Source organism: Hemicordylus capensis, chromosome 15 (genome assembly GCF_027244095.1).
Source record: "Hemicordylus capensis ecotype Gifberg chromosome 15, rHemCap1.1.pri, whole genome shotgun sequence".
Lineage (NCBI taxonomy): Eukaryota > Metazoa > Chordata > Lepidosauria > Squamata > Cordylidae > Hemicordylus > Hemicordylus capensis.
Genome location: NC_069671.1, coordinates 15,111,001 through 15,135,067, shown reverse-complemented (window position 1 = coordinate 15,135,067; position 24,067 = coordinate 15,111,001). Strand labels below are relative to the sequence as shown.

General features: G+C 49.5%; 1 protein-coding gene across 3 annotated transcripts in view; it reads right to left on the bottom strand.

The window, feature by feature from the left end:
- Nucleotides 1-2,204: 2,204 nt before the first annotated feature.
- RPH3A (rabphilin 3A) overlaps nt 2,205-24,067 on the bottom strand; it is a 72,040-nt gene continuing 50,177 nt past the window's right edge. For 2 of the 3 annotated variants that reach the window (XM_053280290.1, XM_053280291.1), the window contains 12 exons: nt 23,883-23,975; nt 21,785-21,835; nt 21,005-21,232; nt 16,030-16,109; nt 14,716-14,790; nt 11,682-11,791; nt 10,982-11,108; nt 9,815-9,871; nt 8,295-8,443; nt 7,415-7,496; nt 6,756-6,852; nt 2,205-5,894 (listed from right to left, as the gene is read on the bottom strand). In XM_053280290.1, the coding sequence (XP_053136265.1) occupies nt 5,764-5,894; nt 6,756-6,852; nt 7,415-7,496; nt 8,295-8,443; nt 9,815-9,871; nt 10,982-11,108; nt 11,682-11,791; nt 14,716-14,790; nt 16,030-16,109; nt 21,005-21,232; nt 21,785-21,835; nt 23,883-23,975 (1,280 nt within the window). In that variant the 3' untranslated portion in view covers nt 2,205-5,763. The remainder of the gene's footprint in view (nt 5,895-6,755; nt 6,853-7,414; nt 7,497-8,294; nt 8,444-9,814; nt 9,872-10,981; nt 11,109-11,681; nt 11,792-14,715; nt 14,791-16,029; nt 16,110-21,004; nt 21,233-21,784; nt 21,836-23,882; nt 23,976-24,067) is intronic. The other variant, XM_053280292.1, reaches the window with a different exon arrangement.

Genomic DNA, 24,067 nt, shown 5'->3' with positions numbered 1-24,067 from the left:
TGGGGTTTTTCCGTCGTGTATTGGCGCATAGCCGATTAAAGTCTGGGAAAGAAATTTCACTTTTTGCGTTGGGTTTGGGGGCAAATTCAAAATATCCGATATGTCCCTTAACTCACAGTATTTCATCTCTGCTGTCTGGAAAAGGCCCAGGAGATCTTCCTTTGAGTTGTTAAGTGCATCCACATCTCCGCACAAGTTTCATAAGTTTGGGAAGTTCACAACCTGATGGCTTTGGTGCATGAATAGGGAAATTGTTGCAATTTTCAGAATGCTGGCAGACAAAATCATGGCTGACATTGAATAAAGGATAGGAATAGCCAGGAGATTTTTCTTAGAATTGTAAAGCACGTCCACACATATGAGAAAGTGAGCTCACAAACATTTAAGACCCCTAAAATGTGCTGGTTTGGATGCACAAAATTGGGGTGTTTATGCAAAAGAGAACAAGTTTCAAGTTCATAATGCTATGCTATGCCAGTTTACCTTCTTTATGCTTAGCTCTTTTCGACATCCCGTATCCCCCTGAAAGAAATGCAGTGTGAGACCCCAACATATTGAAATTTTGAGTTTTTGTTCAGAACGGCAAATTTTGAAATTTTGATTGGAAGAATGTACCGGGTTTGTGCTTGTAGCCTTTCTGCTTCTAGCCTTTTATTTATTGTTCAGGTTTTATACCGCCTTTCATAATGCATCTCAAGGTGGTTTCTTCTACTACGACTTTGTTTCTACTATGACTACTACTACAAATATTTATATACTGCTTTTGAATCAAAGTTCCCAAAGCAGTAGGTAGAAAGAAAGAAAGAAAGAAAGAAAGAAAGAAAGAAAGAAAGAAAGAAAGAAAGAAAGAAAGAAAGGAAGGAAGGAAGGAAGGAAGGAAGGAAGGAAGGAAGGATCCCTCTTCTCAAATGGCTCACAATCTAAAAAGAGATATAAGGCAGACCAGCAGCAGCCACTGGAGGGATGTTGTGCTGGGGATGGATAGGGCCAGTTGCTCTCCCCCTTCTAGAGAAAGAGAATCACCACTTTTAAAAGGCGCCTCTTTGCTCAGTTAGCGGGGGGGGTACTCTCATCGTTGATGCCGTTTTCATGCCAACGCCACGCGGGGCGGTTTAAAGGAGACAGCGGCACGGGGTGCCACTGTCACAGGGATGCTTTTCTAAGAACAGCACCACGACAGGGCGATGCAGGGTGGTGAAGGTTTCCAGGAGAGGCAGGTAGGACCTGCGTGCCTCCTCTTAAGGGAACTCCTTGCCACCCTTGGGATGGTGCCAAAACATAAGCACAGCCCTACAGCCCTGTTCTGCCTTGATCTTGGGGTTCACATGACTGCTGATACGGTGAGTATACTGGCTCTCCTTCCCTATCTCGGTGTTCCTCCTACTCAGATATTGATTGCGTGAACAATCGATTGTTTTATAACCATCTAGTGGCCACCTCGAGGGTGTTGGTGGTTCATTTAAGGTTGCTTTGGAAATCACGCTTGTTTTAGACTCTTAATGAGAGTGGAACCCCTTGCCCCGTGCCAAAACATTTCGGTGACAGGGAGCCAAATCATTTCGGAGCCTCCTCAAAGAGCTGCCGAAATGAATCGGGCACATCCAGGAGGGCAGCGTGATTATGTGCGAGGCAAAGCTCGGTCAGACAGGTGCACCCTACCCAGATTCTCGTCCCAGCATTTTACCAAGGGGGGAAACCCAACTCCGACCTCCCAACGATCACTCTGACCCAACGCCGGCTTCCCACATGATCACTCTCCCCTCCTCCTACCTTGATCCTGGAATTGGGCGGTGCTACCCGGACTCCAATTGTGCAAACTATTTAATAATAATAATAATTCAATTTCTATACCGCCCTTCCAAAAAATGGCTCAGGGCGGTTAACACAGAGAAATAATAAATAAAAAATAAGATGGATCCTTGCCCCACAAAGGGCTCACAATCTAGAACTAGCCGATTACATCCCTTTCCAAGTTGAGCATCAGGTCAAATCCTACTTTGGGTCAAGTGAAATCAATGTGACCACATGTGGGTTCCCCTTAAATAGGGCAGCTGCAGGGGCCCCAATTCAGCTGGGACTCTGGTGCAGAGCTTGAGGGTGTAAACATGGGAGTAGAGTAGAACTTTGGTCTCAGCTGAAATTCTCCAGCCCCCATCCTGTTTGTTCGAGAAATGCGGACGGGTTGAAAGAAAACACACACAAAGTGACGTTTCCCCCCATTATTTGCACTTTATTAGGTATGACAATGAAGAGAGAAGAAGAGTCTGGGTTTTTTACACCTGCATGCAATGAAAGATCAGGTCCCCCCCGCCCCTAGTTTCGGTGGTAGGCTGGCTCTTAAATAGTTGTAAACTGGAGTCTTTATTTCCCTGTGAAGTCACAGCATGCTTGACAGAATTCAATCGTCAGGAGGAAGAGAGGAAGAGGAGGATGGTGGGCCTGAGAGGGGAAAAGGTGTCTGCACTGTTTTCATTTCACATGTGCATGCTTTATTTACAAAGAAAGGGAGTTATCTTCACAACAGTCATAAACTGCCAAGGAGGAGAGAGAGAGAGAGAGACAATCTTGACAATGGACAGGAAAGGGACAGGTTCCCAACCGCTCTTACGAAAGGTCTCGAGAAATGACAAGACTTCCGGGTAAACAGACACCTTTCTCAAAAAGGATGCTTTCTAACTGGCACGCAGGACAGAGCAGAAGGGAAACACTAGCACTGCGAGGAGATGGAGTTCCTACTGGGGCAACATCTGTCTTCCTTCTGCGACTTAAACTTGGGATGAAAGAACCTCGCCCGGCGTCAGCCTCAGGAAAGGCCAAAGCAGGTTTTCAGGAGGAACCTCAACGCAGATTACTCTCTAGCTGTGCATGCCGGAGAGACAGCGAGGGGGCGTAGCAATTTATGGGGCTGGCTGCTGTGGGGCGTGGTGGTGACTGGGGAGCACTAACTTAGAAGGCTTTAAAAGGCGGTTAGACAACTTCACAGAGAAGGGGGGGGTGTCACTGGTGATGTCGTGACGACAATGTGGAGCCTCCATTTCCAGAGGGAGTGAACTCTGAGTATCAATTTCTGGGAAGCAACAGCAAGGGAAGACAATAGCCTAAAAGCCCCGCCCTTGTGGTCTTACCAGAGGCATCTGACTGGCTACTGTGGGAAACAGAAAGTTGGACCAGCGAGTTCTTTGGTCCGAACCTTCTTCTGTCCAGAAGCAAAGCAAGAACAGCATTCTCTGTGCCAGGGATTCTCAACGTTGGGTTCCCAGATGTTATTGTGGGAGCAAGCATGACTTGTCCCCTTAGCTAAGCAGGGTCTGCCTTGGTTGCATTTGAATGGGAGACTCCATGTGTGAGCACTGTAACAGATTCCCCTCAGCAGGGGATGGAGCCGCTCTGGGAAGAGCATCTAGGTCCCAAGTTCCCTCCCTGGCAGCATCTCCAGATAGGGCTGAGAGAGACTCCTGCCTGCAACCTTGGAGAAGCCGCTGCCAGTCTGTGAAGACAATACTGAGCTAGATAAACCAGTGGTCTGACTCAGTATACAGCAGCTGCCTATGTTCCTAATTCCCATAATCCCCAGCCCCAGTGGCCTTTGGTTGGGGATTATGGGAGTTGACGTCCAATAACATCTGGGGACCCAATGTTGAGAACCCCTTCTCTATGCCAACAGACATAGGCTCCCTCCTCACGATACAATGTTCCAGTCATCTGGCATACCTACAATTTCCCAGAATCCCTTTGGGGCAGCCATGACAGTGATGCCCTGTTTCAGCTTGGAAGGGAGAAAAAGAAAGTATATACTTGCCTAGGTTGTGCCTAACCAACATTCAGCCTACTAAAGGAACAAATATTTCCCAGTACTTAAAAAAAATGTAAACACTTTTAAAAGATACACACATACACACACACACACACACACACGTAAACAACATTACACCATCACCCAAACATAAGGCATTAAAATAGCATTGACATGCATTGGATCTAATGGAAGGTGGCATTAGTATATTTACTGAGGTTCTTTAGTTGAGCAAAGCACTTGGTTGACTTTTCAGTGACTGGATACCAAAATAAAATTTAAAAATGCATGAAGGCCAAGGTGGTAAAAAGGTGAAGGTGCTGGAGAGCTCAAAGGCTGAGCTTTCATCTGGAAGGCAGACATGGGCATCGGAGGTCCACAAGCCAAATCCAACACCCTGATGAAAAGGTCGAAACAACACAATATGCCTTGACATCCCTTCTCAAAATACTTCTCAAAAAATGCATTCTGCCCGATGAGACGACAACAAGAGTAAAGACATCATGCTGAGGACACCAACACGAACGGCCAGATTCTTGTTCATCATCTCAAGCTGCCTCCTACTGAGTCTGACCCTTGGTCCAGTCGGGTCAGGGTTGTCTACACCGACCGGCAGCAGACCTCCAAAGTTACAAGCCGGAAAAGAGTATAGATAAATCAAAACACAAGAAGTGCGCTAAGAGGGATGACGTGATAAGAAATGTAAGAGAAAGAGACACTGAAGGAGAGCCCACTGGATTTGACGGAGCCGTTCAGACATGCAAAAGCAATAACCCAGAGGAGCTGCCTCTCTGCCTGCAGGACGGCCATCCATCAGGTCGAGCTGCACGGTTGACGGCACAGCTCGATCTGGTGAATGGCCAGCCTGCATGCTGATTCTCTCTCCCAGCAAAGATGGCTCTCCCATATATTTAATAAGGCCAGCTTTCTCAGCATTACTTCCAATCATGCTTTATTGGCGGGGTGGGATGGCGGGGAGAGAGGAGCCCCCCTGAGCTGTTGCCAGGAAGCAGAAGCAGCTGTTCCTCCTTTGGCGCCCCCTCTAGCTCATTAGCGGCTACTGCATGGGGCATGATTCTGAACCAATAAAAGCAGGGGGTCGGGGGGGGGATCCACTCCTTCCTAGAAGGAAGCCAGGGCCTTCGCCGTGCTTCAAATGCGGAGCTGACAGATGGCCCCAAAGGCTACAGTGCGCCCCTCGGAAACGGATGCTGGCATCCTCGCCGGTCCTCAGAACTCCGTCTTACGGTGTTAGGATGGGAAATGCACTCTTAAAAAAGCAAGTCCTAAGTGATGTCAAGGATCAGAACCCAGGCAGCGAATTGTTCTTTTGCTTAGTACGGTGAAGGTGTGGCTGGTTCTGAAAGATTCGTGCCGTCGGGCGCTTGCTGGTCCGCCAGCTGCCCCCATGCTCAAAGCAGCCGGATCGAGGACCCATAGCGGCGCATTCCCCGCGAGCGATGCTCAAGAGTATTCCGGTGCGCGCAGAAAAAGAAGAGAGGGAGGGGCGGAGTGAGAAAAGGTTTTCCCCATGCAGAGATGGAACCTGGAGGAAAGGGGGTCAGGCCGTTCAAGGGCACTTAAAGAATAAATACCTTCAGCAGATGTGGGGGCAGAGAGAGCTCAACCGGTTTGGGTGGGGAGGGCAGGATTTAGCGGCTCAAAAGCCGAAGCCAGACTTGCCGTGTTCAGTGCTGGGATATTGCTCGGAAAAATCTGTATCTCGATGCGCCTGTGGAGGGCGGGGGTTGGGGGCGCGGCAGAAATGGATCAGGGGATCATGGTCCCAAACAGAAAACCAAACCAGGCCTATCCTTGGTGGAGAAAAAGGAGACCGGAGGCAAAGGAGACCGGAGGCAGCCCTTTGCCCGGTAGCAAAGGAAGATAAATGTGCTGGAAGACGAGATGTTTGGAAATCTACAGCGGGATGCGATGGTGGAGGAAGGCGGGCTGGCTGGAGCGGGGCCCTCCTAGTCACTGGACACGTGGTTCTCGTTCTGTAGGGCGTGCCAGCGCTCGATCTTCTTGTCCTTGTTCTTGAGACATTCATACCAGTGTTTCAAGCGTTCGCCTTTGGCTGTGATGCCCAGCTGGCATCCACCTGAGAAAGAGGGAGGGAGGGAGGGGTCCTTTCTAAGGGATTTCTTGCTTCAAAACACTTTGTTTATTTTACATGGATATTTTTAACCCACCTTTCTGCTTTTAAGGAAGCTGAAAACAACCCACTTTAAAACAGGAGCATACACCATATGATAATAATACGTACTAGTGGGGCCAGGCACATTTGCGCCTCTAGTTCGCTGCCACCACTTTCTCCTCCCAACCCCCGCTGCCGCTCCCCCCCCCACTGCCATCTTCTCCGCCCACCCACCCCACCATCTTCTTCCCCAGCCACCGTCTTCTTCCCTCTCCGCCCCTGCCACCACCACCACCACCACCTTCTTCTTCCTGCCCACCCACTGCCTTTTTTGGCCGGCCAGCTGGCCGGCTGACCACCGGCCCACCGCCTCCTCCTACCCACTGGCCCACAGCTGGCCGCCATCACTGTTTTCCTCCCCGTCCTTGTCGCTATCCAGGCAGCTGCTCACGAACTCTCGCAGGAGCTGCCACGCATGGGATTAGCAATGGGTACGCCTAAGAGAATTATATATATAGATCATTTGCATAATACATTCCAATGTAGTCAGGCCACCATGCTGACAGTGGCCATTTCCAAGGGGATTTATATACCCTGCCCTTGTAAGCACGCTTCTTCAGAAGAAAGAAGGGGGCTTATTCCCTGGTTAATTGGGTTTAGGATTGTGGTGAAAGCATCTTGTGTGAAAGTTGACCACTATGCCCATTCCTGGAAATCATAAAGTGATGGATTTTCCATTTGTCCCTAAATTGCTCCTAAACCCTAAAGAGCTCCTTTTTCAGCACTATTCTGGCAATAACAGAGTCCACCCAAAGGAACACTCACCAATATAATCATTGGACTTGCCGATGTCATAATCCCAGACAGATATATCGAGCGATTTCTTGGCCAGATCACCATGTTTGATATCATAGAAAAACTCCTGTTAAACAATGCAACATACAAACCAAAGATCGGTCACTGAAGATCAGTTAAGAACCTTCCATTCAAATCTTGTGGGACTAAAATGCAAGTAGTGGCCCCCAAATGAACAGACATAGTGGGCCCCAGCTACCAGGAAAAATGCCACTGGAGATCAGGCCTTTCAACATGCCTCCATTTTGCCCCCACACCCTCAAAATTGCCGGGAGCTTTCCCAGACGGGCGGCTTTACCACCGCAAGAAATGCCTAAAGGTATTCTGAGCACTGCATCAAAGCGCGACTTTTTTAGGACGCATATAATGTGCAATCGCTGCGCATTATCAGAAGCAAAGCTGAATAATACCCTTGGCTGTATGAAGGCCATGCCTTTTGCCACCACCCTGACTTGGCTGTAAATGGTTCCCTCTTATGAATTCCCCAACGCCCCCAGTCCAAATGTAGCGATTTGGATCAGCTCCAGTTTTTTCACTGGCTGTGAAAAAAATTCCCAAATGGGGCAGGTGATGTGGGGTCAGGCCTGGCACCATGTGGCAGATGACTGCAGGCCAATCCACACCCTCACCTCGTTAAACTCTGGGTTCAGCGTCTTCTTCTTAATCTGTGTCTTCTGCTTAGCTTTCTTCCCCATGTCGGGCTTCAAGCAGCTGAGAAGAAGACAAGGGCAAAGTGTCGTCGGAAGTTGAACAATTAAGAGAGGCGGCCCAAATGCTAAGAGCCAGCGTGGTGTAGTGGTTAGAGTGCTGAACTAGGACTAGGGAGACCCGAGTTCAAATCCCCATTTAGCCATGAGACTTGCTAGGTGACTCCGGGCCATTCACTTCTCTCTCAGGGCTTGCACTGGGGACTACATTTCCCAGGGGGCATTGCAATAAGGCACATGCATGCCACGTCAGCAGGAAGCATGTGCTAACACCCCAAAGCCCTGATGAGCTGGCTCAGAGAAATCTCCAAGAAGGCTCTCCAGTGATGCAGCGCGTTCTGAACCTAGCCGAGGGGGGTTTGTCCATCACTAGCAGAAACTGGTCGTCAGGAGAGAAGAGCTGGTCTTGTGGTAGCAAGCCTGACTTGTCTCCTTAGCTAAGCAGGGTCTGCCCTGGTTGCATATGAATGGGAGACTTGATGTGTGAGCACTGTCAGATATTCCTCTCAGGGGATGGAGCCGCTCTGGGAAGAGTAGAAAGTTCCAGATTCCCTCCTTGGCGGCTTCTCCAAGATAGGGCTGAGAGAGACTCCTGCCTGCAACCTTGGAGAAGCCGCTGCCAGTCTGTGAAGACAATACTGAGCTAGAGAAACCAATGGTCTGACTGAGTATATGGCAGCTTCCTATGTTGCTCTGCTCCATTACGCAGGGGTTCTCTTCAGTCATTGCAACTAAGGATGGCGAGAGAAGCACTCCAGCAACACCAGAGGGCCCAAGGTTAAGAACCCCTAGCAGGACATACATTTTAACAAATGGGTCCGAGTATCCGTTGGCGTCCATGGCCGCTAAGTGGACGCAGCGCACGACCCCAACAATGAGGCCCCCTTTCTGGGTGCTGTACATGAGCGACACCAAGATCTTCCCACGCTCCTCCACGTCGCCTTGGCCCACCTGTGGGGAGGAAGAAGAGGAGAAGGCAGTGGTTGGAGGTGTGTCCCCCAGAGGCCGAGAGTGTAGGACCGCCCCTATCTCAATCTCGACTCCAACTCTCTCCTCATTGGTAGACTCGTAGGACACGCCCATCTTCTTGTTCTCCCGGTTATTCCTTCCTTCCTAGCTCATACAGGGGGCAGGTTCTCTGATCTAAGTTTGTTATTTCTTCCCCCCCACCCACAAAAATTCTTGTTTTATCCCTTAAAGCAATTGTCTCCAGTCCTCCTTCTTGAACTCTGTTCCCATCAAACTGGGTTTCTCTACTGAATAAGGGGTTGTTTCAAATTTCCCCTACTACAGTCTATTTGGGACCAAAAATACCTCCGAGCCCCTCAAAGATGTATTCAGTGATCCCATCACTGTATGAGCTTGCATTTGTTTATTTAGGTGATTGTATTTATTTAATTTTGCGTAGGTTTACACCGCCCAATATATACATCCAGCATGAAATCCAATTTGATTCCATGATGGCCATGGAAGCCAAACAGGATCTTCTAGCCACTAGTGGCTCATCCTAAGAAGCCAGGACTCAGGAGGCATAGCTGTCTTTGCTATAACTGAGCAAAGAGGCACCTTTTAAAAGTGGCAATTCTCTTGTTTTGAGCAGGGGGAGAGCAACTGGCCCTATCCATCCCCAACACAGCATCCCTCCAGGGGCTGTTGCTGGTGTCTATCTTATGTTTCTTTTTTAGATTGTGAGCCCTTTGGGGACAGGGAGCCATCCTGTGTGTGTGTTTGTAAATTATTTGGGAACTTTTGTTGAAAAGCGGTATATAAATATCCATCGTATTCATACAAGAGAACCCCATTATCCGTGGACCTGACACCTGCAGTTTTGCGTCTCTGCGGTTGGGTAATTGGCACTTGATCTCATCAGACGTGGGAAAAACCAGTCCCAAAAGGGTGAATTTTTGCATATCTGAGGGTTGGACAGGGCGAAAATAACCTCTGAGGCCATTCCGCCCACCATTTTGTGTAAGGGAGCCAACTTCTGTCTCATTTGTTTTTTTAATTACTAGAGGTAATAATTGCTGGTAATAATTTTATTAGGGCAATTAAGACAATTTATTCGGAGCAATACGCTAAGATTATTGTAAATGGGGAACTATCAGACAACTGTGTAATACAAAAAGGGACTAGACAAGGATTGACAGACAATTTTTCATGGTGGGGGAGGAACAAAAATTGCAGCATTTGGGGCGCATTGTCGGACAGCTGGGAACAGACTGAGCACAGTAGGTCACTTCCACCACCACCCTGCCAGTTTCCTGGCTTGTTAGGACGAGTCACTGCTGCTTCCAACGATTACAGTTATTGGCGTCTTCCTACCTCATCTTCATATAAGGCCATTCCGCGTGAAGCCCCGGATGTTCCTGCCCGCTTCATCTGGAGGTTAGCATTGGATGGAGGGATGGAGGAGAGGAGAGAAGGTTTATTTAATAGCACCCCAGAAGACAACTTCAGAATTCTTATGAGCCTGGCCTAAAGGAAACCTGCACCCCTTTTCACCACCCAGCAATTAATGCAATGCATCCCTAGAAAACAGTTTACATGTAAAAGCACCATCACGTTTATGCACAACCAGGGAACACCTATGCAAATATTAGTGACGCCACCCAGTTAAAGACATCTTAGCCAATTAGTTGTGCATGTTTTAATTGATCAGCCAATCCGTTAAATCTGCAAAGATCTGCACAGGAAGAAAAACTGTTCTGAAGAAAACAATTATCTCTCTTTGGGTGCCACGGGAGGTGTCCCAGGAGGCTCTCTCACAGAAGAGGTATTCCTTCCTATGTGAGAGAGAGCAATGGGAATGCCTCTCCTAGGATGAGACCTGCCACCTCTGCGTTTTGTAAGTACCATTGGCAAAACTGGTTATTGTTTAAAAATTTAAAATTGTGCAGCAATTTAAACATTACTACACACAAAAAAAAATTTAAATTGCTGCACAATTAATCACATTTTTAAATCCAACAAAATGATTGTTTCAATTATCAACCCAATGCTGCAGCCCTAGCAACGCGTTTGCATTAAAGATGGCAATTTTTAATCTTATGTTTTCCTACACATCTCCCTCTGGATGCAAAATCAAGGAGCAACCCAAAGCCTGCCTCCCTTTCCCGAGAGACATAAGAATTTAAGCACTGGAATCCTAAGGTAGACTGCCTTGGACCATTGAAGTTCCATTTATTTATCATTATCTCATGGCTGCTGACAAACCTATCCTCTTCCACGAGCGCCTCTAAGCCTTTTTCAAAGCGATCTTGTGGCAGGGAATTTCCTATGTGAATGCGGGGTTGGGTAAATCACTTTCCTATGTCCTCACCCTACTGCAGATCTCTTGCCCTTTCCATCTCTGTTCTTTCCAAGCTATGGACCACATGTGCACACACACTTCCTTTAGAAGCGGTGGTTTCAACCCACCCACCCCATACCAACCCCCCACCCATTAGCACATGGACTAACAAGGAGGTAATGCCAAGTGGCAAAAAGTACCGGGATCGCTTTTTCCAGGCAGATGTTGAAGTTCTTTTTCTGGTTGGGCTTCACCTTTTTCAGCGCCACCCTCGTCTCACCGATGAATTCGTTGTGGCCAAATTTATCCTCGTCACACACGGAGATCCTGGAAGGCAGAAAGAACAGCCGGAAAGGCCTGTTGTGAGACGAGTCATCCAGAAAGCCACACATAAAGAAAAGAGGTTTGCGGGATCCGTCGCTTTCTACAACAGCAGTGACCAACTTGAGGCTTCCCAGCGGGTGCTGGACTACAACTCCCATTATCCCCAGCTACGTGCCTGGGGATAATGGGAGTTGTAGTCCAGCAACATCTGGAGCGCCTCAGGTTGGGCATCCCTGCTCTACGATAAACGCCTTGGATACGAACTCCTGGTTTGTATCCAACTGAGCAAAGAGACACCTTTTAAGTGGGGATTCTCTTATATTTAGCAGAGGGAGATCAGCTGGCCCTATCCAACCCCAGCACAGCATCCCTCCAGTGGCTGTTGCTGGTATCTGCTTTATGTTTCTTTTTAGATCATGAGCCCTTTGGGGACCAATCTTGGACTGGTTTGACCTAGCCACGGCAATTCAAGATTGGAACACCTTAGAGCCACCCTTAGAAGAAAGACACTTCCCAGGGCCACGGGAGATTATCAGTACTTTTGTGAGGGCCCAGTTAACCAACGCCTCGACTTGCCGTAACGTTTTCCTCTGCATGTCTTCATCTGTGAGGCCGTGATATACCAGCGTCTCGTTCCAGATGGGGTTCCGGGTATTCCTCAAAGTCTTGGTCCTCAGTTTGTTTGACTGCCAAAAAATAAAATAAAGCGGGAGTCATCAAAACCGGGAGCAATGGTTCGATACGAACCTTCGGATTGACAAGACCTCGACTGGATGAATCAGATGGAAAGAACCCCTCCAGATTGGAAAGATCTTGATCAAACCGTCATCTTGGGACTAATATTGAATGGATGGTGCTAAGTAGTGATGTGCACAGACTGCAGAGGCGTGGTCCGGTGCTGGGGGGGGTCGCTCTAAGGGCGGGGGGTGTACTTACCCCTCCTGCCACTTTTCCCCCTCCGGCGCTCCAGTTTTGAGTAAAACTTTCGGGGCAGCAGCGTTCCTCCCTACCACCGCCTGTCCCCTTGTTGTCTACCAAAAGCGGAAGTCTGTGCAGACAATACTGAGCTAGATGAACCAAGGGTCTGACTCAGTAGACGGCAGCTTCCTCTGTACCTATGTGCACACTGAAGGTGCTGGATCGGGTCACATGATCTCAGCACGTGCAAATTTAAAAATGCCGTGAGGGTTCCCCCGAACCCCAATATGTTTTCTTTGCAAATCTGCATTTCCTACAAATAACCATGGCAAACCATATCGATTCCTTGAGCAAAGAGAAACCCCTTCCTGGGCCTAGGGCTAATACAGTCCTGTCCTTTCTAGACGCTTGTTCCACAGAATTTAATTCCCTTTGTCCTCGGAGCATGACTTTACGGAGCCATTTAATACAGCGAGGGAGGAAAAATAGGAAAGAAGTTGAGTCACTCCGTGGATGTTCTTTTTCCCACCGTACCAATTACAACAGTGCTAAAACCTTCAAAGCAACCGGCGCTTTTAAGCTCCCGGTAATAATTAGATTTCTCAGCAGATGCTTCACCTCATTTTAACAATGTCACCTTCTCCCAAAGTGCCTCTGTGCCCATAAGCCTGTTCCCCCCCCTAAAGGGCAGCCTATGCACTTAAGACATGAGCAGAGACGGATTTCTTTCGGCCCTATCTGGAGATGCCAGAACTTGAACCCGGGACTTTGGGCACACGAAGCAAATACTCTTCCATTGAGTTATGGCCCTTTCCCAAATCTGCACAACAAAATGATGACAGAAAGGGAGAGACGTAACTTAGGGACAGAGCACTGCCTTGCATGGAGAACGTTCTACAGGCAATAACTGCTTTCTCCGCTGAGTCAGACTGGGAGAGACTCTTCCTTGCCTGAAACCTCTGGGGGGCTGCTGCCAGCCGGTGCAAACAAGACTAAGCTGGAAAATACTGAGCGGGAACAGCAGCATCGCCGTCATATGTTCAGTCATTAACCAGAAGTGCTGGTTGTCACTTTAGGTGTGCTGGGAGGGCTACCTATTACACTCAACACATTCAGTTTTATAGGGATGCTCATATTAAGTGCATTGCTCCTCTCTTAAAGAATCATCCTGGCCACACGGATCAATTTTACTTGGATTTTTTGCTGTCAAATTTTAAATCTGATACTTCTATAAATGTGGCCAAGTTTTGTTTCGATGCATCCAAACTTCGTAGAGCTTGTATGAGCGATTTGAATATTCTGTAAATTATACCTGTCTTATTTTAAATGTTAAGCTGGTCTAAGGACCGTAATAAATTTATTACTACTTACTTTTACTCAACACTTCAAAAACAGCCCAGCATTGCTAGTTGAGAAATCCCAGATGATTTCCTCCCCACAGCTCAGGAAAGCTAGAGGGAATGAAGTGATATACCCAGGCAAAGGGGAGCTGCTATCTGGTTCTTCAGCTGTCGTCTTTGGTTATATCTCTGTCGGCTAATCTTCTCTAGCAGTTGGGGAGGGGGAAGCTGGGAAGATTAGCTCAACAGTAGAAGAGGAAAGTCCGGCCAGGGGCATTTCCTTCCCTGTCAAACTGCTTTTTTTCTTATGGAACATAACCGGGCTATTGCAGTCACTTGACAGAAATCTCAAATAGATAAACCAATTAATAAAATATTTTAATTTATTTTATTTTATTTTATTTATACTCTTCACTCTTAGCCTGCTCCATTAAGATTAGCCCATCCCAATTAAAATTGCATCCCACCAAATTAATCAACTACAGAAACGTTTGAAACAGATGGAAGTGACTTTTCCCCCCAGTGTACCCCGGCCAATACCTCCCTCCTCTTCCTCTGTTGTCTCCCTTGAGTTGAATTTTAAATTGTAAGGTCCTTGGGGCAGAGACCTCTCATTTTGCACTCTGTAAAGTGCCAGGCACGTGGAATGTGCTATATCTACTATTTGTTTATTTATATGAATTTATTTTATTATATTATATGGTAATTAGTCAATACAAGGAACATTTGATGTTGAAACCCTACAAATTTCCAGCTGTCCTTTTACTTCCTTTTCCCCAGGACATGAATAAAACATTCAATTACATAAATTTAATTTCTTGAACTTGCCTATAAGTGTAATCTACACAAAACGACTTTGCCTGGTCAATGACAGTCCTCATTTACTAGTAGTCAGAAGAGCACCTTCATGCTTGCAGGCATAAGCTGGCTTCCTGTGCTCCTCCTTCCAAATGGCCATGCATGTCTACGGCCCTTTGGAAGGAACCAGGGTTTTTCAGTGGGCACTCCCTTTCATTCATTTTAGTACATTCCCTAGAGCATCTGCTTTGCATGCAGAAGCCTCCAAGTTCCCTCCCTGGCAGCATCTCCAAAATAGGGCTGAGAGAGACTCCTGCCTGCAACCTTGGAGAAGCCGCTGCCAGTCTGGGTAGACAATCCTGAGCTAGATGGACCAAGGGTCTGACTCGGTATACGGCAGTTTCCTAAACCGCATGTTCCTCTTTATGTGGTACTGCTGCTGTCCTCAGGCAGGACCTGGCCTCTTCTTGGAAGGAAGGAAGGAAGGAAGGAAGAAGGGGGTGGGCCTGGATGATGTCAAGAGGGCTGGGCTGGATGGCTGGATGCTACCTTACCTTGCTGGCTCCTGGCAAAAGATGAAGCTTTACGTAAGGATCTGCCAGTCCATTGGAGTCCATCGGCTTCAAGCCCTGGGTGAGAATAAAATTGGCACAGATCAGGAACTCTTCATAAGAACACATGATCCAGCTGGATCAGGCCCAAGGAGGCCCATCTAGTCCAGCATCCTGTTTCACACGGTGACCCACCAGATGCCTCTGGGAAGCCCACAGGCAAGAGGTGAGGAGAGAACCCCTCTCTCCTGCGGTTGCTGCCCTGCAACTGGGATTGAGAGACATCCTGCCTCTGTGGCTGGAGGTGGCCGATAGCCACCAGACTAGTAGCCATGGATAGACCTGTCCTCCGTGAATTTGTCCAAGCCCCTTTTAAAGCCATCCAAGCTGGTGGCCATCATTGCCACATCCCTTGGCAGAGAATTCCACAGATTAACTATGCACTGTGTGGAAAGGTACTTCCTCTTGTCGGTCCTAAATCTCCCGACCTTCAGTTTCATGGGGTGACTCCTGGTTCGAGTGTTGTGAGAGAGGGAGAAAAACCTCTCTCTGTCCACCCTCTCCACTCCATGCATCATTTCATACACCTCGATCCTGTCTCCCCTTAGTCGCCTCTTTTCCAAAGTAAAGAGAGCCCCAGATTCTGTAGCCTAGCCTCCTAAGGGAGGGGCTCCAGGCCCCTGATCATCTGGGTTGCCCTCTTCTGCACCTTTCCCAGTTCTAGATGAGGGGAGAGGCAAGAAGGAACTCTTTAGGGCTGAGCTAAACATCGTCAGAGAAGAAATGTTGGCTCCAATTTGCAGGGATCAAAACCACCTTCACCTTTTCACGTGAAGTCCTGGGGGGAAACAGGAGAATTGGGGGAGTTGGGAGACACAAAACCCTGGGGGAAACCAGGTTTTTTTCTTTTTCTTTTTTCAGGGGGGGGAATGGTTCTCCCCACCCAGGTCTTCACATCTCTAGTTAAGACCCACTTGGACTCCAGCCTGGAGAAGACCCTCTCGGAGGAGGAGGAGAACACGAGAACCCTGAGCAGAGCCTCCCAGATCCGACAGGACCTGAAGTGCCCGAGCTTGTTGACCGTCTTGCAGCCACCCCCTCGGAGTAGCCCTAGAGCTCCGGGGAGCGGGGACCCCAGCCGGGCTCCTGTCCCATTCCCAAAATCCCCTCCATCACTCCCAGGACTTGAAGAGAAGGTCCAACTGGAGGCTCGCCAATGGAGAAGACTTTCTCTTGCAGACGTCTTCAGGGCAAGGCCGTGCTGGGGCTTCTGAACCGGCCTCCGCTTCAGAGAGTAGGACTCCGTCGGTCACGTACCTTGGCCTTGATGAGGGTGCAGTGCAAAGAGCTGTTTTCGGAGTCGTACAACAGGCTGAACTCCAGAGCGCCGAGGGTGGCTGGCGAGAGAAAGGAGGGGGGATGATGATGATGATGATGATGATGATGATGATGATATTGGGAGCGGTCAGGGATTTCTGAGTAAGATTCATGGCGAAACAGGTCAGAAATCTACACCCAAGTGGGCAGGAAGGTCCAGGGGAAACAGGGACAGGACTACTACCATGACGAATATTTATACAGTTGTCCCTTGACAACCGTGAGGGTTCCGTTCCATGGAAAACCTCTCAGTTGGCCAATTCACAGTTGACAAGGCATTATAACCAATGAGAAACAGGGGGTTGGGGGGATCATGGTTGCAGAAAGACCATTAAATATAGGGGAGAAGCACCCCTGGCCCCTGGAAATTACCCCTGACCCCCAGAAATGACCCCCTGACTCCTAGAAATCCCCCCCCAAAAAACCCCCAAATTTCCAAAAAATCTTGCCGAACCACAGATACTCAGGTCACGGTTTTCGAGACCTGCTGCGATTTCCCAATTGTGGATACTCAAGTTCGCAATTTATTATTTATGTATTTATTCATTTGATTTCTATACCGCCCTTCCAAAAATGGCTTAGGGCGGTTTACACAGAGAAATAACAAATAAACAAGATGGCTCCCTGTCCCCAAAGGGCTCACAATCTAAAAAGAAACGCAAGACAGACACCAGCAACAGGCACTGGAGGGACGCTGTGCTGGGGGTGGAGAGGGCCAGTTACTCTCCCCCTGCTCAATAAAGAGAATCACCACATTAAAAGGTGCCTCTTTGCCAAGTGAGCAATTGGGAAACCCATGGTTGGTGAAGGGTGAATGTATACCACTTTTCAACAAAAGTTCCCAAAGTGGTTTAGATAAATAGGTAGAGGCTTCCTGTCCCCAAAGGGCTCACAGTCTATAAGATAACCAGCAACAGCCACTGGAGGGATGCTGTGTTGGGGCTGGATAGGGCCAGTTGCTCTCCCCCTGCTAAATAAAGAGAATCAGCATTTTTAAAACTGCTGCTTTGCTCAGTTAGCAGGGGTCTTGCATGCAGAAGCATACCACCCCTGGTCTCTCCAGATTCAATCCCTAGTGCCTCCAGAATCAGGTAGCAGGTCGGGAAAGAGCCTTCTCTGTCTGAGACCCCCAGAGAGCTGCTGCTGCCGGTCTGTGTAGACAACACTGAGCTAGACAGACCAAGGGTCAGATTCAGCAGAAGGCAACTTCAGCGGTTCCAGCATAAGCAATAGAGCACAGGTCCTTGCCCCGAAAGGCCTACAATCAGTTTTAGCAGGAGAGGTAAAGGGCAATAAATGACAAAAGAAGAGAGACAGAACCCACATACTTTATTCTGGGCATGACAAGATGCTTCTCAGAAATCAGGATTTGCTTTTCACCTTGAGAGCCTTCCCACGTCCCCTACCCCGAGAGTTACAGATGCTTGCTGCAGAAAAAACGCCTGCGGGCTTTTCCCTTCCCCATGAATAATGCAAATCCCCCAGTTCAGAGGCCTTTGGGGGGAGCGGGGTTGTCATTTTCCATATGGGAGAACCTAAATGGGCTCACCAAATCACTCCCACCTCATGATTTATTCACCAGCCATTAAAAGCACTTAGTGGGTTTTTGGGAAGATGTCGCAAACCCCCAGGACCCCAGCAGCCCCACACCCCCAGGCAGAAGAGGACAGGCTCCTGGCCTCAGGCAAGTCGAACCCATTTTAAAAGGATGACCCATTCATAAAAAATACACCAGCAGTTGCAAAGACGGGGGAGGCCAAGAAACGGCAGCTGCATGCAATGGTTTCCCCCTCTCCCTTGCCCAAGCAAAGCCCTTCCGAATCAGGCGCTGGATCGTGGCAGCGTGGCAAGAATCCCGGGTTTCTTTTTGGGTTTCCAAACCATAAGCTTCTGGTGCTTATGGCTGCATCTGGACAGGAGCTGGGGAAAGCCTAGAAGGCAAAGGGAGACAGGAGCACATCCAGGGTGGCTGAGAGGCCCATTGAGTGGCCAAGGGGCTGAACCAGTAACAACCCATCCTAACAAGCCAGGTTGGGGCTGCGGTGTCAAAGGAGGCACTACGGCCTCAGCTTCCCGGCAGGAGCACAGGTTGCTCCTCCCTCTCCCACCCAGCCTGAGACGGATTGCTCCTCCCTCTCCCGCCCAGCCCGAGACGGATTGCTCCTCCCTCTCCCGCCCAGCCCGAGACGGATTGCTCCTCCCTCTCCCGCCCAGCCCGAGACGGATTGCTCCTCCCTCTCACCCAACCCGAGACATGTTGCTCCACCCTCTCCCGCCCAGCCCGAGACAGATTGCTCCTCCCTCTCCCACCCAGCCTGAGACATGTTGCTCCACCCTCTCCCGCCCCAACACGGGCTGCTTCTCCCCTTCTCTCTCCCGCCCCTCCCTCTCCCACCTGCAGGCTGACCATCCATCAGGTTGCTTCCCTCTGTGCAAAAACGACAGCAATTTAACCCGAATCATTTGGGGGTAGGGCTAAAGAAAGGGTGATGACACAGAGAAAGCTGTAAGTGCAACAAGGCTATCACCCCTTTTCCATCTCTAGTGGGGTGGACGTTGCCAAAGAGCCCTATGAGCCCTCATCCACCAGGATGGTACCAATGCCAAAATCCGTGGGCCTGGCTTGCGGATGGTATGAGCAGAGGTGTAACTAGGGAAAACGGCGCCCGGGGCAAGCACTGAAATGGCGCCCCCCCGCCCCCCCCCAACATACTACATTATACTTAGGTTTTTCCTCACAAGTGCCCGCCGCCGCCAAGCCAGGCCACTGACTGGCCACCAGGCGCCAACAAAGCAATGGGGGTGTGTGGGCAGCACAGAAGGGACCGCTCGTGGGGGAGGGGGCGCTGACGCGCTCCCTTGACTGCTGCAGCGCTGCTGCACTGAGCAGGAAACATTTGTATTAACAAAAAATAAATAATAATAATAATTTTTTTTTGTCATGGCGGCGCCCCCCACGTGACCAGAAAAGATGGCGCCCGGGGCACGTGCCCCCCCTGCCCCCCCTATAGTTATGCCTCTGGGTATGAGACTCCCCAACTACTGTGCATTAAGGGCAAGGACAGGGACGGAGACAGCCAGGGAGCAGCCCAGCCCGTTGGGAAGAAGGGAAGTCTGGTACCAAGGAGCGGTATTGTACCAGCAGCAAGACGAAGAGTTGATAGCATCCCTTCTGGGAACCTCAGAAGGGCCTAGAAGAGGCACCTGGGCAGTGTTCCCTCTCACAGGGATTCCCAGGTGTTCTGGACTACAACTCCCAGAATCCCTAAGCCAAAGCCATTGCAGCTGGTGATTCTGGGAGTTGTAGTCAACAACAGCTATGAAACCCTGTTAGAAGGGACACTGGTTCAGGACCTCATGATTCCTCCTCCCAAAGAAGGCTCAGAGTCTTTCAGTGATGCCAGCTGTGCATTGGGCCTCCTCATGCAGGCTTCGGCTCAGACGCATCTCTGCCTCTTCTCGTGTAGGAGTGGGGGGAGTCTGGAGCAGGAGAGGGTGCGACCAATCAGGTCCCTTGGACTCCTCAGGTGGGGCGTCTTCTTGGGCTGGCCTGCCACATTCCCCACTGGGGGCGTGTCGGCCCCTGCAGTAGGGCCTCCCAGAAGGGCACCCAGGTAATTTTGGAGCCTGGACCTAAAGGCCATTGGAGCCCACCCCCAGATGATGAAGTTAAGCATCATCCCCCTACACACACACACACACACACACACACACACAATTTTTAACACATGGGTTCTACAGAGCACCAACAGCAACCGAACTCACAAGAATGTGAGAATAAAAAACAGGTCTATTTATGCAAATAGGCATGAGCAGAGCCACCTCATAGCACAGCAGGGAAGTAACTTGCCTAGCGAGCAAGAGGTTGCTGGTTCGAATCCCCGAAATACCTCTATCGGGCAGCAGCGATAGAGGAAGATGCTGAAAGGCATCATCTCACACTGCAAAGGAGATGGCAATGGCAAACCCCTCCTATATTCTACCAAAGACAGCCACGGGGCTCTGTGGTCACTTGGAGTCGACACCGACTCGATGGCGCAACTTTTAATTAAATTAAAGAAGCATTACAATACACAACTTAACATATTCCCCATCCCATATATTTCTTTCCCCACTCCCCCATCTGTCCCTAAAGCATCTGGTGCAGGTCACAATCACACTTGGTTGCCTGGCACAGCACGGGCTGGTGGCATGGCTTGGCATGGAGACCACGCCACCCAGGACAGGCATAAGAGGATTTGGGAGGGGCCCAGGGGGAGTGGAGGCCCTGGACTTCGGCCCAGAAGTCCTAGGGGAAGAGCGCCCCTGGGGCCTCCTCCACAGTCAAGGCTGCAAGGCCTTGGTGAGGTGGGACTAAGTCAGTGGGACTAAGTCGGTGGGACTAAGTGAGAAAGAGGCAGCAGGGCTGGCCTGAGGGCTTTGGGCTCTAACAGGAGTTCCCAGGTGTTGTTGACTTCAACTCCCAGAAGCCACAAGCAACAGCTATTGCAGCTGGGGATTCTGGGAGTTGTAGTCAACAACTGCTGGGAATCCCTGTACGAGGGAACACTAACACTAAGTTTGGCTTTGCTGAGGAGTGTGGAGCCCCGTTTTGAACCTGAGCCCTACAGGCAAATCATTCGCCGGGACGGGAGAGAGGGCCAAGCCAGGCAAGGTTGGCTTTGCCGGGACGGGAGGGAGTGCCTAGCCAGGCAAGGCTAGCTTTGCTCCCTCTCCCCAGCACTCCCCAGTCTCCAGGGAGGAGAGCAAACAGGCACTGCCAGCAAGGCAGGCATGTCAGTGGCTGCTTGGAGAGGGAAAGAGAGGAAGTGCAGTGCCCCCCCACCCACCCACAAGAATCGGTGCCCCAGGTGACACCCCACCCCAGAGGGATGGAGCCACCAGCCCTGGCCAGGCCGACCCCGTTGCCACTTACTTGCTTCGTCGGAGTCATAGCTATTAGCTTCGTCCTCGTCCTCGTCCTCCTGCGGAGTCTGCCGCACAGGTGGAGGCGGGGCGGCGGCCTGGCTATAGGGAGCCCCCGTCTGGCGCATGGGTCGCTCCGTTGCGGGCGCCGAGTAGCCAGGACCTGCTCTGTCCTCCCAGGGGGCGCCGGAAGCAGAGAAGGAGGGGTCAGCTTGCGGGGGAGCCGTCGAAAGGCTGCCTGTGGGAATTAAACCTCGATCCAAATGGCTGTGTGAACCAGGCAATGCCTTGGTCATAACAATCAAAAGTTGCAGGAGAGGAGAGGAAAACCGGTATCCTGCTATCAGCTGGTGCTCTTCTAGAAGAGAGCTGGTCTTAGGGTAGCAAGCATGAATTTTACTAAGCAGGGTCTGCCCTGGTTTACATTTGGATGGGAGACTACATGTGTGAGCACTGTAAATCCCCACCCCACCCCGCCCACCAGGGGATCAGGCCGCTCTGGGAAGAGCAGCTGTGTGCTTGCATGCAGGAGGTTTCAGGTTCCTTCCAAGACAGCACTGAGAGAGTCTCCTGCCTCCAACCTTGGAGGAGCTGCTGCCAGTCTGTGTAGACAATACTGAGCTGGATGGAGCATTGTCTGACTCAGCAGAAGGCAGCTTCCTAGGTTTTCCTTGGTTGCTCACGGCACTGCATGAGCTGTTTTCTGCTCTTGGGTACCCCAGGACGGGGTCGATCACCAGAGGTTTGTAGCAGCTTGGCATGGGTTAAAAATGGAGGATGGATGCTTTACCTTGCCTCTCTGGGAAGCGGCCAGCAGGACGGCCCCCGCCAGCTGCAGGACCTGCAAGGCGAAAAGCGACATGCAACTATTATTATTTATGATTATATTTTATTACATTTTTATACCGCCCCATCCAGAGGCTCTGGGTGGTGTACAACAACCAAACAAAAAACTAACGATCGTTTAACAGAAATTTGAAAACAATTTTAAACCATTTTTTTAAAAAACAGTTACAAACTTTCAAAGCACTTTAAAGCCCCTGGGAGGCCAGGCCAAACAGAGAAATCGTCAGGGCTCTCCTGAAGGCCAACAATGATCTTCTCAAACCACACATTTCTGCTGGGAATGCGTTCCACAGCTCAAGGCACTTTCCAGATGACACGCTACCAGAGTGTCACTACGGATCCGCTAAGTGTGTTTCCGTATTTCCTGTGTTGGGACACCACAGTCCCTGCGCTGACAGCAAGGTGCGGAATCACAAAATAAAAAATAGGATTATGCCTCCAGCTGGCGTTAGTACATATATTTTCTGGGGTCATCAAAAAATTAGTGATGTTTATGGTGATTGTGGCCAGGTTAGCTATAGCCAAGGCCTGGGAAAATCAAACCATGTCGATGGATAACTGGTATAAGCATCTATGGCATATCGCAATATCATAAAAGTTATCTCATATTATTCGGTCTTGTGCAAATCAGACCGCAAATAACTCTTTTTATGTTATATGTCAAATTTTATTCGTTACACCAAGTGGGAGAATTATGGTTGTCATCTTACCCCAGATAATATTAGAATGTGGATGGATAGCTGAATTGGGGTTTGTTGTATGATGTTTTGCCATTTGTGTTTGGATTAATTTTTTTTTTTGCATTGTAAATTTTCTTCTAATAATGTTTAATTTATTAAAATAATAATTAAAGAAGAAGAAGAAGGTGCCATTCACATTTCCAATGCCTTCTTTCGGGTTTTATCTCTGCGTTACAGTCCTATAACGTTGCATGTGCATCGCAAAAAAGTAGCTGTCTTTTCCCATTGTAGGAGGTTTGCACAAGCTAGCAAAGACGGCTCCCCCTGCTGGCAGCTTTGCGCAACAAACGGCTGGACCTTTTATTTGTGTTTTCAATACGATCCTATCAAGCCGAAACATTTTACTCGTTTCAGCGTGTAATCTGGAAAGCGCCCAGGAGCAGCTACAGAGAAGGCCCGGGTCCGAGTCGCCAGCGGACGTACTGGTGGCTACTGGAGACGGACATCTCCAGATGACCTTAACACGAGGTGGGGATCATGCAGGAGGAGGAGGAGATGGAGGAGAACTATTGCTAAGTTCTCCTCCAGAGTTCTGATGTTTCAAGCCGAGAGCTACGCTTAACATCCTCTTAATGACCCAAAGGGAGCCCTGGACGCAATGGGGCCACTCTAGTATTTTGATCCATCCAAATAATACTATACTAATAGTATTTGGTATTATAGTATTATAATACCAATTTTATATAGTATTATAGTATAATACTATAATAATAGTATTTGGATCCATCCAGGAGAGCTGGTCTTGTAGTAACAAGCATGACTTGCCCCCTTAGCTAAGCAGGGTCAGCTATGGTTGCATATGAATGGGAGACTAGAAGTGTGAGCCCTGTAAGATCTTCCCCTCAGGGGATGGAGCCGCTCTGGGAAGAGCAGAAGGTTCCAAGTTCCCTCCCTGGCAGCATCTCCAAGAGAGGGCCGAGAGAGATTCCTGCCTACAACCTTGGAGAAGCCACTGCCAGTCTGTGAAGACAATACTGAGCTAGATAGACCAAGGGTCTGACTCAGTATATGGCAGCTTCCTATGTTCCTAAGGAGCATAACACTGCTTTGCATGCCGGAGGTCTCAGGTCCTGTCCCTGGCAGCATCTCCAGGCAGGCCTGGGAAAGACCCTTCTCCGCCTGAGGCCCTGGAGAGATGCTGCCAGTCAGTGTGGGCAATGCCGGGGCAGACGGACCACATTCTGACTCAGGATAAGGCACTTTCCTGGGTAATCGGCTCCATGTGCCACGGGTTTTCGTCAAAAGCCGAGCAATGCCATCATGACAGCTGGACGCGCACAGCATGCAGAAGGCCAAACAAACCTTGCTCTGCCAGCGCGGCAGATGGACTCTGGTTAGAAGCCGCCGGCGTCTGCCGGGCACTGGCGGCCTGGACAGAATTGGCTCGCTTTATACCTAAGGAAGGAAGAAGGCAGAGAACATGGAAGAGGAAAAGGACACAACTTACAAGGCGGGATGGTCTCAGATCCATAGCTCAGGAAGGCATT